The sequence below is a fragment of the Panthera tigris genome, chromosome D1 (assembly GCF_018350195.1).
Source record: "Panthera tigris isolate Pti1 chromosome D1, P.tigris_Pti1_mat1.1, whole genome shotgun sequence".
Taxonomy (NCBI): Eukaryota; Metazoa; Chordata; class Mammalia; order Carnivora; family Felidae; genus Panthera; species Panthera tigris.
The window spans coordinates 54,020,881-54,035,811 of NC_056669.1; the positions used below are offsets into that span (position 1 = coordinate 54,020,881).

At 36.1% G+C, this 14,931-nt stretch overlaps 1 protein-coding gene across 4 annotated transcripts in view; it reads left to right on the plus strand.

Annotated features, from left to right (window-relative positions):
- The window catches only part of RSF1 (remodeling and spacing factor 1), a 158,687-nt gene that overhangs the window by 83,886 nt on the left and 59,870 nt on the right, over positions 1-14,931 (plus strand). For all 4 annotated transcript variants that reach the window (XM_042957506.1, XM_042957507.1, XM_042957509.1 and 1 more), the window contains 2 exons: positions 2,846-2,938; positions 3,379-3,584. In XM_042957506.1, the coding sequence (XP_042813440.1) occupies positions 2,846-2,938; positions 3,379-3,584 (299 nt within the window). The remainder of the gene's footprint in view (positions 1-2,845; positions 2,939-3,378; positions 3,585-14,931) is intronic.

Genomic DNA, 14,931 nt, shown 5'->3' on the forward strand with positions numbered 1-14,931 from the left:
ATAAATAAGGTATGTAAATGAAAGGTAAGTAGTATGAGGCAGAGAGGCCTGTATCTTAATTATCTATTTATCTACTCCTCTTTCACTTTTCTCCCCTTTCACACGGTGAAAGATAATTAAAAGTTGTTCATTTGTATTTGGTATCTGTGACTGCGTGAGCCTTCGTGCTTGGGTTGTTGAGCAGGCATTGGAGCTGTGTCATTCCCAGCCCCTCTCAGATACCGGAGGTGTGCTTCCCCAGACTCAGCCTTACCCATTAAAGATGGTCAACAAACATCCTCTTCTTTTAGGGGCATGGTATACAGCAGAGCACTCACAAGTCATAAGCTGGGTTCTACATTCTTGACTGTCCCTCTGTTTTTTTAAATTGAGATATTACTCACATATCATGAAATGCACCCTTTTAAAATACACAATTCAGTATTTTTTAGTATGTTCACAAGGATGTACAATCATCACCACTATCGTTAATTCTAGGACATTTTTATCACTTGGAAAAGAAATCTACTTATTAGCAATCACTCTATTCCTCCCTCTACCTAGTCCCTGGCAACTAACTACTAATAAACTTTTTGTCTGTGTGTATTTGACTATTGTGTACATTTCATATACATAGAACCATACAGTATGTAACCTTTCGTATCTGGTTTCTATTACCAAGCTTAATGTTTTTAAAATTTGTCCCTGCTGTAGAAGGTGTCACTACTTCATTCCATTTAATAGCTGTATAAAATTCCATTGTATGTTTATTCCATATATTATTTATCAGTTGATATTTGGATCGTTTCCACTGTTTTGCTTTTATAAAAAAATGCCACTATGAACATTTGTACAGGTTTTTGCATGGGCATGTGTTTTCTCTCTTCCTGTATAAATACCTAAAAATGGAATTGCTAAGTCACATAGTAACTCATTGTTAACATTTTGAGGAACTGATTGGCTTTTTCACAAAGCAGCTGTACCGTTTTACATTCCTGTCAACAACCTGTGCGTTTCAGTCTCTCCTCATCCTCACCAACATTACTATTATTTTTCTTTTTTGATTACAGCTGTCCTTATGGATATGAAGTAGTATTCCATTGTGGTTTTGATTTGCATTTCCCTAATGACTCATGATGATCATACTTTCCTCTGCTTATTGGCCATTTGTATATATTCTTCAGCAAAATGTCCATTCAAATTCTGACTTTTTAGCTATTACATTAGGGTCCTCCCTGTGTAATATTCCAAAAATTTCCTTTTACTTTGTATATCTCATTTTTTTTTCTCTCTCTCTCTACAAAAGATAGTATTGTCAGTCAGAGACTTACGGTATTCCAGAGAATGGCAACCTTATTCTTCCTTTGTGCCTTTGAAGATCTCCCATTATGTTGTTCCTGGCCATACTGCTTCCCTTATTTTCTTTTTCTATCCTAACAACGATCTCCTATAATTTTATTATACAATCGGTAAAAAAGATGACACTGGTGCTGGATAGGAAAAGGGTAAAACTCCTAGGAGGGCCAGCCCGGTCTTCTTTCTAGGTTGATGTGGTTATATAAGCAATCCCATTTGTCTGCTTATTTTTCTCCTGCCTGCCTATCTAGCCAATTGCATAAGCTCCCAAATAATCTTGTCCCTTGGTTGGTTCTTTTCCTTTGGCCTTCATTATATTCTTCACTCCTTGGATTAGACCAAAGAGCATGAAGTTGCTAGACACTTTATATCATTTTCATGCCTATTTTATAACCTTTAAGATCAATATTATTACTGCTCTCCTTTTATTTCTGAGGAAACTGGCTCACAGAAGTCGTACAGTCCATGGCATTTCTCCTGATTAGTCCTTATTATTGAGCAGTATGGTTATCCATGTCTTTCCTCAGACTGTTACAGTGACTCTGGTTTGCCTGATATGCTTGTATAGGGAGAGAAGCCTAGAAATTTAAGTTAATGCCACATTATAGAAGGTCTCAAATGCCAAGCAATAGAATCTTTACCCATAAAGAGGACATTTAGTTGGAGAGTGGCTCTGTTAAAAAATATGCATACAGGGGCACCTGGGTGGCTCAGTCAGGTAAGCGTCTGATTCTTGATTTTGGCTCAGGTCATGATCTCACAGTTTGTGGGATCGAGCCCCACATCAGCCTGCATGGGATTCTCTCCCTCCCTCTCTCTCTGCCCCTTCCCCACTTGCGTACGCTCTCTCTCTCTCTGTCTCAAAATAAATAAATAAACTTTAAAAAATAGCCTGCAATTTGGCATGCTTTTTGAACCTACTTCTGTTCTAGGCATAGTGATAAAACTATTGTCCTTACCCTCAAGGAACTTCTAGGTGGTTTGGAAGGGGAATCAGATAATTATTTGCATTTGGGAAAATGTGCCATAAAATGTGTATAATATTCTTGAGAGCAGAGGAGAGAGCTACAGAGATCACTGCTTACCTTAAATTCAGTCATTAATCTGGTTGCCTAGGTGGCTCAGTCATTTAAGCATCCAACTTCAGCTCAGGTCATGATCTCGCAGCTCGTGGTTAGAGCCCCATGTTGGGCTCTGTGCTGACAGCTCAGAGCCTGGAGCCTGCTTCAGATTCTGTGTCTCCAGCTCTCTCTGCCTCTCCCCCGCTTGCACTCTGTCTCTCTCTCTCTCTCTCTCTCTCTCTCTCTCAAAAATAAATAAACATTAAAAAAATTTTTTTTAATTCAGTCAGTCAGTAGTTAACATTTCTGGTTGATTTGGCTTGGATTGTATTTGTTACAAACTTGTTCCATTATAAATACATATAAACAGAATAGTTAACATAATTGTACAACAAAATACCAATGTTAATAGAAATTTTATGTATTAAGATATTAACTTTCTCTTACAGATATGTCAAGAGTTTAATAGCACCTGGGCATGGGAGATGGAGAAGAAGGGCTATCTTGAAATGAGTGTTGAATGCAAACTAGCGCTCTTAAAGGTAATGAATTTATTATCTGTTACAATTATTTTAATTAATTCACTGATAGCCATTTCAAGAATAATGTGCATAAAAGCTTTAACAGAAAGAATCATTGAAAATTTTATACATAAGGAAATTTTATACATAAGAAAGAAATTTGGGAGATTAATACAAACATAGTGCTCTTGAAATATAACATGATTTTTGTGTCATTGATTACAATAAGCCTATAAACTTATAAAATACTAAAATAAAATGTTAACTTGAAATATATCTTTTTAAATTGGTTATTCCAAACAGGTTTACAAAAGTGGGGAGAGGATAGGGAAAGATGGATAAACTACATGTATTTTTTCTGCTCTTGTTCCTGAATCAGTTCTGTGGTTAAACATATCACATTTACTGTGATGGAGAAACATTTATAGAGTATTTTAAGCCATGTTATGACTATTTTCCAGTACCTCTGCGAGTGTCAATTTGATGACAATCTCAAATTCAAAAACATTATCAATGAGGAAGATGCTGATACCATGCGTCTCCAGCCAATTGGCCGAGACAAAGATGGCCTTATGTACTGGTACCAGTTGGATCAAGATCACAATGTCAGAATGTACATAGAAGAACAAGACGATCAAGATGGCTCTTCATGGAAATGCATTGTCAGGTATCTTCTATTGAAGTCTTTTCATGTTTACTTGTGTGTTTCTTTAATCTCTTCTCTATAAGATTATTATCTCTGAGGCTGGGGTGGTCCTTTTTTTGTGGGTTTGGAGAGTTGTTGGGACCTAGCCTAGTGACCAGCACAATACCCATAGTAGGCACTTAATTATTTGTCAAATAAATAACTACATTTAGCATGGTGGTCCATATTAGCACATGTACGTTATGCTTCAGGAAGATGGAATCTGACAAATAATAATGTAGCAATAATATGCACGGAAAAACCCATCATTAGGCAACAATACAAGCAAAGTATTACTTGGTTCTTACCTAGCTATAGTTTTCTATTAGGCATAATTTATTTCATTTGGCCAGTTCATCTTGCACTTTAGTATATTTTTAATTTTTGCTATGTATACATTTCTTCATTAGGGTTCTGAAGAAATCTGACAAATATTGTGGGTTTTGGGGGGGGGGGGTTTGGTAGTCCTTTGGAAAAAAATCTTTGTTCCTTATTTGTATTTATTTTTTAAAGCTTTTATTTGTAAGTAATCTCCACACCCAATGTGGGGCTGGAACCCACAACCCTGAGATCAAGAGTCACTTGCTTTACCAGCTGAGCTAGCCAGGTACCCTCTTATTTGTATTGATTGATATATTTGGAAACATTTCATGTAAAACCTTAAAATAAAACTTTATTTTTTGATTAATAAGTGACTCTGGGATCATTATTCAGAATCTTGTGTCTCTAACTTTCTGTTTTTGCAACTTAATTATTTAGAATTTATTTCACTAGTACCCACATTTTATATTAATTTCAAAGTTATCAGGATCTATAACTAAATCTATAAAGTAGGGAGAACTAGTGGATATATAACCTGACTTAGGAAAAACTCCTTTGGCTTTTATTCCTCTCTGTTTTTGCTCATTTGAGTTTTAGCAGATTTTTGTTTAGTGATTATTTATTAGTGTTTTGCAGAGGGAATCTGTGGAAATTTAGAATATTTGTTTGGGTCAGAGAAGCTCAACTTCAATTCCTTGAGAATTAATGTGAATTGAATGACTTTGTAGGGGCTTGTTTTATAAGCTCCCTTCAATCATACTATAATATAGTCTGGTTCTCCATATAGTTAATTTACTAAACAAATAATCCTGAAATGAAAGTCACTTACCATCTCTCCCTGTGATACATTGAATGAGGTTCTGTTCGTGATGTTCTGCCACTTGTACTATTTCTTGTATCCACCTTGCATAGTTGTTTAAGAAATATTCTCTACTTTGTAGATGAAGAAAATCTGACAGAGAAAAATCATTATTATTATTATTTCTGATCAGTCATAATGCTTAAAGCAATTTCTAATGTGTAGCGTAGATTTTACCCTGATGGATGATGTGAGAGAAGTGTTTAGATGATGCGGTTAGAGCTAACTGTGCTTGAATCTGGGTTCCTCTACTTACCACCTGAAGGCAGATTACTTAATTTCTTTGATATTCACTTTTATGCACTTTAGAATGAGGATGATAGTAAAGTTATTGTGAGGAATATATAAATTTATTGCATATCTACTTGTGTAATTAGATACGATGCTGAGCAATTATGGTTATACTAATGAATAATATAGCTTTGGGATCTATAGATGGGCTTCAGGCACCTGTGAAATCCCTTATATTATAAATAATAGCTCTTAGTTTTATATAATATATGTATTTTCTGGGGAAGTACCATGGTTTTCCGTAAAGCCTCAGTTTGGTCTGTTTATACTTCATATACTTGACATGTTCTGTCACAAGGCATTTTAGTTACCTTTAACTTGATGCAGTAGTACTAATTTTGACAAATGTAGTGAACCGTCTTGTCCATATAGGTCTCTTATTTTTGTGAATGTTGAATGTGAAAAGCATTGTGTTATTCTTGACTGTCACCAAAATTATGATCTTCATTGTCATTAAAATACATTATGTACCCAAAATAATGTGTAGGACATTATCCCACTTGGCTGTAATGACATCCTTCCTGGAGTCTAGTATTTAGATGTGGATGCCTAACTCTAAGAAGAATATTAATATGGTAGAATAAATGCTTTATGGGAAGAACCACAAAGAAGATGATTGAATGAACTAAAAATATTTGATTTAGTAGAAATTTAGGGAGATATAATTATCTTTAAACATTTAAAGGATTGATTTGTGTAAGAGTGTTTCTCTCAAGCACTGAGCCAGGATCCATGGATACAAATTATGGGGAAGTAGAACTGTGCTTACAGAAGTGAGAACATTTGCTTTTTTTATATTGCAGAGAAATTGTTGTCTGAAGACTGATCGATGCTGTCAGAAGCATTTTCTAAACTTGTATGAGTGGAGTTTTTAAGGAGGCAGTAATCTTTTCGGCAAGAAATTCACTTAGAAACTGAGATAATAAATGAAGAGCAAGTAAAGCAAATAGAATTTTGACTTTTTTATTTAATAGATCGCTCTTGGATATTTTTCTTCATTGGTGAATATAATTTTTACTAGTGACATGAAAAATCTGCTTCTTTTGTTTAAAACTATTTCTTCAAAGTATTGCTAGTTTTCATGGAGATTTCTGGTGTTGGAAATATGTTTCTGTCTCAGTCTTAAAACAAGGTTATGTGACAAAAGTTAGCTCGTCTTTAGAATTTTGAGTTTTTTCTTTTTTTTTTTTTTAAATCAGACTTTCTTTTTTTTTTTTTTTTTAACATTTATATATTTTTGAGAGAGAGAGAGAAAGAGCATGAACGGGGGAGGGTCAGAGAGAGAGGGAGACACAGAATCTGAAACAGACTCCAGGCTCTGAACTGTCAGCACAGAGCCCGACTCGGGGCTTGAACTCACCAACCGCGAGATCATGACCTGAGCCGAAGTCGGTCGCTCAACCGACTGAGCCACCCAGGCGCCCCTAGAATTCTGAGTTTTTTCAAGCTGTAAGTCAGCCTTTTTTTTTTTTTTAAGTGTATTTTTATTTTGAGAGAGAGAGAGAGAATGAGTGCACACACAGGCCAGGGAGGGGCAGAGACAGAGGGGGAGAGAGAATCCCAAGCACGCTATCAGTGCGGAGCCTGACACAGGGCTCAGTTTTATGAACCGTGAGATCACGACCTGACCTGAAAACAAGAGTTGGATGCTTAACTGACTGAGCCATCTAAGCATCCCTGTAAGTCAGCCCCTGATAAATTTTAAAACTGAACTTTGTAATTTAAAAATCAAATGGAATATGTTTTTGTAAAAATAGCGATCCATAAAAAAAGAATTTTCTATATTTGATCTTCTTAAAATTTAATACCTAGGCAATATACAGTGTCTGCTTTCAGACCACAAAATGGAATTGAACTAGAAATCAGTAATAGAAAGAGAGCTTTAAAATCTCCACATACTTAGATGTTAAATAATACACTTCTACATAACATGTGGGTCAAAGAAGAAATCTTAAGACAAATTTTTAAATATTTTGAGTTAAATGAAAATGCAGGTACAACTTGTCAAAATTTGTGGTTGAAAATTTGCAGTGAAAGCAATATTTGGAAAAACTTTGCATATAAAACAGGCTGTTTTTTTTTAAAGATCAACAAGATTGATAAGCCACTAGCCAGGCTAACTAAGAAAAAAAGAGTGGACACAAATTAGTGATATCAGAAATTAAAGAAGGGGCATTACTACAAATCCCAGGGACATTAAAAGGATAATAAATACCATGAACAACTCTGTACACACAAATTGATAACTTAGATGAAATGGACCAATTCCTTAAAAGACATGATCTGCCAAAATTCTCACATGAAGAAGTAGACAATGTGAACAGGCCTCTATCTATTAAATAAATTGGATCAATGATTAATAACCTTCTAAAACAGAAAGCAACAAGCCCAGATGGGTTCACTAGCGAATTCCACCAAACATTTAAGGAAGGAATTAAATTCCCTTCAGTCTCTTTCAGAAGATAGGAGAGGGAATAATCCCTAATTCATTTTATAAGGCCAGCATTACCCTAATAACAAAACCAGACAAAGACATTACAGGAAAGGGAAAGTGTAGACCAGTATCTCTCATGAACTTAGATGTAAAAATCCTTAAAAATTCCTTTTCAACATCGTATTCAAAGTCCTAGCTAATGCAGTAAGAAAAGGAAGTAAGAGATAGATTGGGAAGCAAAAAAGAAAACCATCTTTATGTGCAAATGACATGATCATCTATGTAGGAAATCTGAAAGGGTTAACAAAAAACTCTCCTGGAACTTATAAGTGATTATAGCAGGGTAGCGAGATACAAGATTAATATATAAAATGTCAGTTGCTTTCCTATATACCATACCATCAGTGAATATGTGAAATCTGAATTTAAAAACACAGTACCATTTATATTATCTCCCCCCAAATTGAAATACTTTGGTATAATACAACAAAATATAAACAAATCTATCTGAGGAAAACTATAAAACTCTAATGAAAGAACCAAAAGAGAACTAAATAAATAGAACCAAAAAAGAACTAAATAAATAGATATTCCATATTTGTGGATATGAGCATTTAATATTGCCAAAACGTCAACTTTTCCCAACCTAAAATCTATAGATGTAATGCAATCATAATCAAAATCTCTGAGGTTATTTTGTGGATATTGGCAAACTTATTTTAAAATTTATATGAAGAGGGACACCTGGGTGGCTCAGTTGGTTGAACGTCTGACTCTTGATTTTGGCTCAGGTCATGATCCCAGGGTTGTGGGATTGAGCCCCACATCAGGTTCCGCACTGAGCATGGAACCTGCTTAAGATTCTCTCTCCCTCTACCTGCCTCTCTCTCTCTCTCTCTCTCTCTCTCTCTCATAAAATAAAGTTTATATGGAGAGGCAAGAAACACAAAATAGACAACACAATAATGAAGAAAAGCAAAATTCTAAGACTGACACTACCCAACTTCACGACTTACTATAAAGCTACAGTAATTAAGACAGTGTGGTATTGGTGAAAGAACAGACAAATATAAGGATGCCTGGCTGGCTCAGTTGGTGGAGTATGTGACTCTTCATCTCGGGGTCATGAGTTCAAACCCCATGTTGTACGTAGAGATTACTTAAAAAAAAAAAAAAGACTAGACAAATATATAGTGGAACAGAATAGGGAGCTATGAAATAAATCCATATAAGTATAGTCAACTGATCTTTCACAAAGGAGCAAAGACAATACAATGGAGAAAAAACGATGTTGGAAAAAATGGACATCCATATGTAAAACATTTAATCTAGACACACACTTTACACCCTTAAGAAAAATTAACTCAAAATGAATTACGCATCGGGGAGCCTGGGTGGCTCAGTCAGTTAAGCGGCTGACTTCGGCTCGGGTCATGATCTCGCTGTCCGTGAGTTCGAGCCCTGCATCGGGCTCTGTGCTGACAGCTCAGAGCCTGGAGCCTGTTTCAGATTCTGTGTCTCCTTCTCTCTGACCCTCCCCCGTTCATGTTTTTGTGTCTCTCTGTCTCAAATAAATGTTAAAAAAAAAATTTTTTTTAAATGAATTACATATCTCCATATAAAATGCAAAACTATAAGTGTCTAAGAAGATAGCACAGAAGCAGATTGACAATTTTGGGTTTGCTGATAACTTTTTTGGTACAATACCAAAGGTACAATCCATTAAAGAAAGAATTGATAAGAGCTGGGCTTCATTATAATTAAAAATTTCCGTTCTGGGAGGGCATTGTCAATATAATAAAAAGCTAAGCCACAGACTGGGAGAAAATATTTACCAAAGATGTATTTGATAAAGGCCTGTTATCCAAAATATATAAAGAACTCTTAAAACTCAACAATAAGAAAACATGATTTAAAAATGGACCAAAGACCTTAACAGATTCCTTTGCAACAAAGGTATACAGATGGCAAATACACACATATATTTGAACAGATATACACATGAAAAGTGGTCCACATCATATGTCATCAGTGAAATGTAAATTAAAATGAGATACTACTATATGCCTATTAGAATGGCCAAAATCCAGAACACTGACAACACCAAATGCTGACAAGGATGTGGAGTAGCAGGAACTTTCTGCCATTGCTGGTGGGAATGCACAGTGGCATAGCCACTTTGGAAGACAGTCGATGGTTTCTTACCTAATTAAACACCATATGATCCAGCAGCCATACTCCTTGGTATTTGCCCAAAGGAGTTAAAGAGTTATGTTCACATAAAAACCTGCACACAAATGTTTATAGCAGCTTTATTCATACTTGCCAAAACTTGAAAGCAATCAAAATGTCAAAACTGATTAACTGAACATTTAAAATCTTTTCATTTCAAAGTATGTAAATTATACAATAAAAATGCTTTAAGAATTAAAAGGGTTTGGCAATCATTTTCAAAAACCTGAATTCTAAACAGGTTGAGTTTTCATGTACCCAAAATTACAGACTCTGTCAAAGACATTTGTAAACCATATGTTGCTAGTATAGCACAGTGATTGAGAAGATGGTCTCTGAAGTCAGACTATAATTCAGTCCTGCCTTTAATCTATGCTAACTGCAACCTTAGGCAGATTACTATACATCTCTGCAGTGTCCTCACTTTCTTCATCTATAAAATGGGGGTAATAACAACAGTACCTATAATCAGGTTATATTGGAATTATATGAACTAGTTCATGTAAAGTGCTTGGAGTAGTGCTCGGAACACAGTAATCACTCGCTGATGTTAAGTACTGTTATCAATACTGTTGATATTACTCATTAATCCCTTCCTTCAGTTTCTTGGCCCCCATAGGAAATACTGTCACATTCCATTATCTTCCCTATTTTGTCACCTCATTAATTTGCAATCAGATGAAAAAAAGGTAGAATATTGCCGAACCTTATAATCCTATACTATATATATTTACAGAGTTGCTATATTCACACTGTGCTGTGCCCTGGAAATGCAAAGACATGATGTAGTTTCTTAAGGAGTTCCAAATTGTGAGAGAAAGATACAGGGAAATAGTAAATGATAATATAGGATCATAAATGTGATCTCTGATGGAGATCATTCTGGTGTGCTATTTAGGAATCAGATACCTAACCCATACTTGGGAGAAGATGATGCCTATGCTTGGCTTTGTTTTTGTTTTGTCTTTTTTTTTTTTTTTTTTTAAGTTTTTATTGTACTGTACTACCAGCTCAATTGCTTCTTAAAGGTTTAATCCCTACCACTAATTCTAACTCTGAGCAAACCTTAGACTTAGACTACTAGGAAAAATCATTTTTCACAATATAATAATTAGGATGATATGCTCCATTTCACCAAAGTCTGAATTAACTTAAGGTACAGATAGTAAAACACAAGAGTTTAGAATCTGTTACGTCAAAATCAATCTGCCTGTTAATCTGAGCTTCTAACCTTTCCGCTTCAACATTTTGTCCCATCTCAGTTAATAGCAGCCACATCCTTTCAGCTGCTTGGAGCTAAAACTTTGGGATACAATCTTGACTTGTCTTTTTTCTCACACTTCACATCCACTCTATCAGCAAATCTAAACAGCTGTCTGTGCAAAATGTATCCAGTGTTTGATCATTCCTCATCCCCTTCATTGCTATGTTCTTATCCAAGCCACCATTAATTTTTTTATTAAAAAAATTTTTTTTTTATGTTCATTTATTCTTTGAGAGAGAGAGAGAGAGCATGAGCAGGGGAGGGGCAGAGAGAGGAAGACACAGAATCTGAAGCGGGATCCAGGCTCTGAGCTGTCAGCACAGAGCCCGACACAGGGCTCAAACTCACGAACCACAAGATCATGTCCTGAGCCAAAGTCAGATGCTTAACCGACTGAGCCACCCAGGTGCCCCTAAGCCATGATTAATTTTGTTTTTAATACAGTTTCGGTGATTTTTAGTATATTCACAAAGTTGTGCAGCCATCACAGCTTTCAAACTCCAGGACATTTTCCCCACCCAGCAGAGCAACCCTGTACTGCCTACCCTGGACATTAGCAGTTTTTTTCACCATATTCTCCCTTTACACAGCCCATGGCAGCTGCCGGTCCACTTTCAGTTTCTATAATTTGCCTATTCCAGACATTTCACATACATAGAATCATATAATTTGTGGCCATTGTGTCTGGCTTCTTTCAGAGAGCATAATGGTTTCAGGGTTCGTTAATATACTTAGAATCATTACTGTGTTCCTTTTTATGGCTAAATAGTATTGCTTGCATGGATATACCACATTTGTTTATTCATTCTATGCTTGTCTTTGAAAGAATAGTTAGGGTTAGCTATGGGAAACACATTCAAGCCAAGAGAACAGAAATGCAAACCTGACATTCTAAGAGAGCATGGTATTTTGGAGGGACATATCTTTATTTTTTTATCTCGTGTTTTATTTATTTTAGAGAGAGAGAGCGTGCTAGCAGGGGAGGGGCAGAGTGATTGGGGGACAGAGGATGAGGAGTAGGCTCTGTCCTGATAACAGCAAGCTCGATGCAGGGCTCGAACTCCCAAACCGTGAGATCATGACCTGAGCCAAACTCAGTCGCTCAACCAACTGCGTTACTTAGGCGCCCCTGTAGGGTTATATCTAATACACCTGAGTGACGAAACATTTTAGAGAAAAACAAGCACTGGAAGGAAGGAGAACAGAGCCATTGAATTATTGTTGGCATCCATAGTCTAGTCTAAGATTTCCTGGAGATAGTGATAAGAATTTGGGGTATAATTTGAATATATGATTATTTATAAAAATCCCCTCTCACTAGTTCAAAACTTGGGATTTTTTTATTTTTTATTTTTTAAAAACGTTTGAGAGAGAGAGCGCGCACATACATGTGAACTGGAGAGGGGCAAAGAGAGGAAGAGAGAGAATCCCAAGCAGTCTCCATGCTCAGCAAGTAGCCTGAATGCAGGACTCCCATCCCACGACTGTGAGATCATGACCTGAGCCAAAATCAACAGTTGGGATGTTCAACTGACTGAGCCACCCAGGCATCCTCAAATTTGGGATTTTTAAAAAACTTATTTAGCGTACTAAATTTCATTTTTAGATCAAAATAGGAGAACTCCAAAGGTGGGTAGTTGTCTGTTTTCATACAATTATGACTACATGAGGCTTGCATTTTAACACAGTAGTTGGGTTAAAAGCTTTTACGGCGTTTTTTTTTTTTTTAATATTAAAATTTTTTTTTAATGTTCATTTTTGAGACAGAGAGAGAGAGAGAGACAGTATGAGTGAAGGAGGAGCAGAGAGAGAGGGAGACAGAGAATCTGAAGCAGGCTCCAGGCTCTGAACAGAGTCCGAGCGAGGTTCGAATCTACGAACCACAAGATCATGACCTGAGCCAAAGTCAGACGCTTAACTGAGTGAGACACCCAGGTGCCCCATTATGGAGTTCTTTAATGAATTTTTCTGCTAAGTTTTTTTGTTGTTTAGTCAAATAATTAATATGGATTTTGTGGTAGTATTGGTTCTTATGTTTGGAAACTGTTTAAAATAGATACAGTGAATAACTTAATATATTCAGTTCCCAGCATGACTTCAAAAAATAACAAGAAGGTTGAGACACTTTATACATGTGGCATTCTCCGTGTACTAAGAGAAGTAATAACATTAAGTGGATAGAGTCTTAGGTTAGAGGCAGGTTGGTATAATGAAGTTATAGAAAATGTGAACTTTGCCAAAAATAAATTTATTTAATATCTCTAACTTATCTCTGAGTTACTTTTTGTAATGTGGAGGCAGTGCCAGCATCCTGAAAGAGCATCTTAATCTGACCTCCTACTATTAGATAATTTATAATTCTAGAACTTCACTTTATTTGTAATGTGGTAACCTGTGAATTCATTCCCATATACAATAATATGTATAAACTTGTGTGTTCATTACCATATACAATGACAAGATTTTAATATTCCCATCAGTGGCAATTTTATTACTTCCTTAGGAGGCTGTTTTAATAATGTTTGAGCGAATCCTGTCTTTTATTCTATACATAAGGAAGCTGAGGCCTTTTGAAGCTCTATGACTTGTCCAGGGACACAGTCATCTAGGTTAGGAATAGGGATTCTATTCATTCATTAAATATTTCCTTAAGAGCCTACTTCATAAGTCAGTGTCCCTACTGTCACCAGAGTTAAGCTGGGATGGAGGTAGAAGGGGACAGGATAGAGACATGTATGGCATGGCAGATAAGAACAGAAATAATTTCATTTGAATACAAACTACGTAGGATTAGAGATGTATACACATTGCTTTGACAACACAGATGGGAAGATCATGGTATTGATTAACTCAGTGGCAGATCTAGAGCTGACTTTTCCAACTCTTAGTCCAGGGTTTCATTGTTCTCTTCACTTTTACGCATTGCTTATCTGGGGAGGAGAAATACCCAAGTGAGTTTTCTTGTCTATAGGCAGTATTTAAATCAATCATCTCTCACACAGTTCTGGTCTGGGTAGTAAAAATAGAGAATTGATAGGTTAAATCTTATTTATTTGGGATTTTCATGTATTTTTTTTTAAGTGTTTATTTATTTTTGAGAGAGCACAAACGGGGGAGGGCCAGAGAGGGCGACAAAGAATCTGAAGTGGGCTCTTCACTGACAGCAGCGAGCCAGATGTGGGGCTTGCACTCATGAACTGTGAGACTATGACCTGAGCCGAAGTCAGATGTTCAACCGACTTAGCCCCCCAGGTGCCCCAGGGTTTTCTTGTATTTTTTTTTGAAATTGAAGTCTCTTCTTGTAGTTGCAAACTATAATTAACAGAACAACATCCAGTTTCCTAAATTCTTAGGTTTTTGAACTGTGTTGTAAGAGCTGACTTTGCTATAATTATTCATAAAGACCTGGATCATAATGTTATAACAGCATCAAATGTTATTCTCTCTGTAGATGGAAAAGCTTTCTTATTTACAAATGAATCAAGAACTTGAATCATTTTGGGGCACCTGGGTGGCTCAGTCGGTTAGGCGGCCGACTTTGGCTCAGGTCACGATCTCGCAGTTCATGAGTTCCAGTCCTACATTGGGCCCTTTGCTGACAGCTCAGAGCCTGGAGCCTGCTTCATATTCTGTGTCTCCCTTTCTCTCTGCCCCTCCCCAGCTCGCACTCTGTCTCTGTCTCTCTCAAAAATAAATAAATGTTAAAAAAAATTTTTTTTTTTTTTAACTTGAATCATTTTATTTAAAACAAATGCCTCTTCAGGGAAATTTGACAATGCTTTTGTACTTCTTAGAGATTGCATAGTACTTTTAAAAATTACCAGATTTTGAATTTTAATTTTGTTCCTACTGTTCTTTTCAGCCAAAGAGATTTGCATTGGCATTTTAATCAATAGAGAGTATAGATTCCTTCCTTTTGCAGAATAGT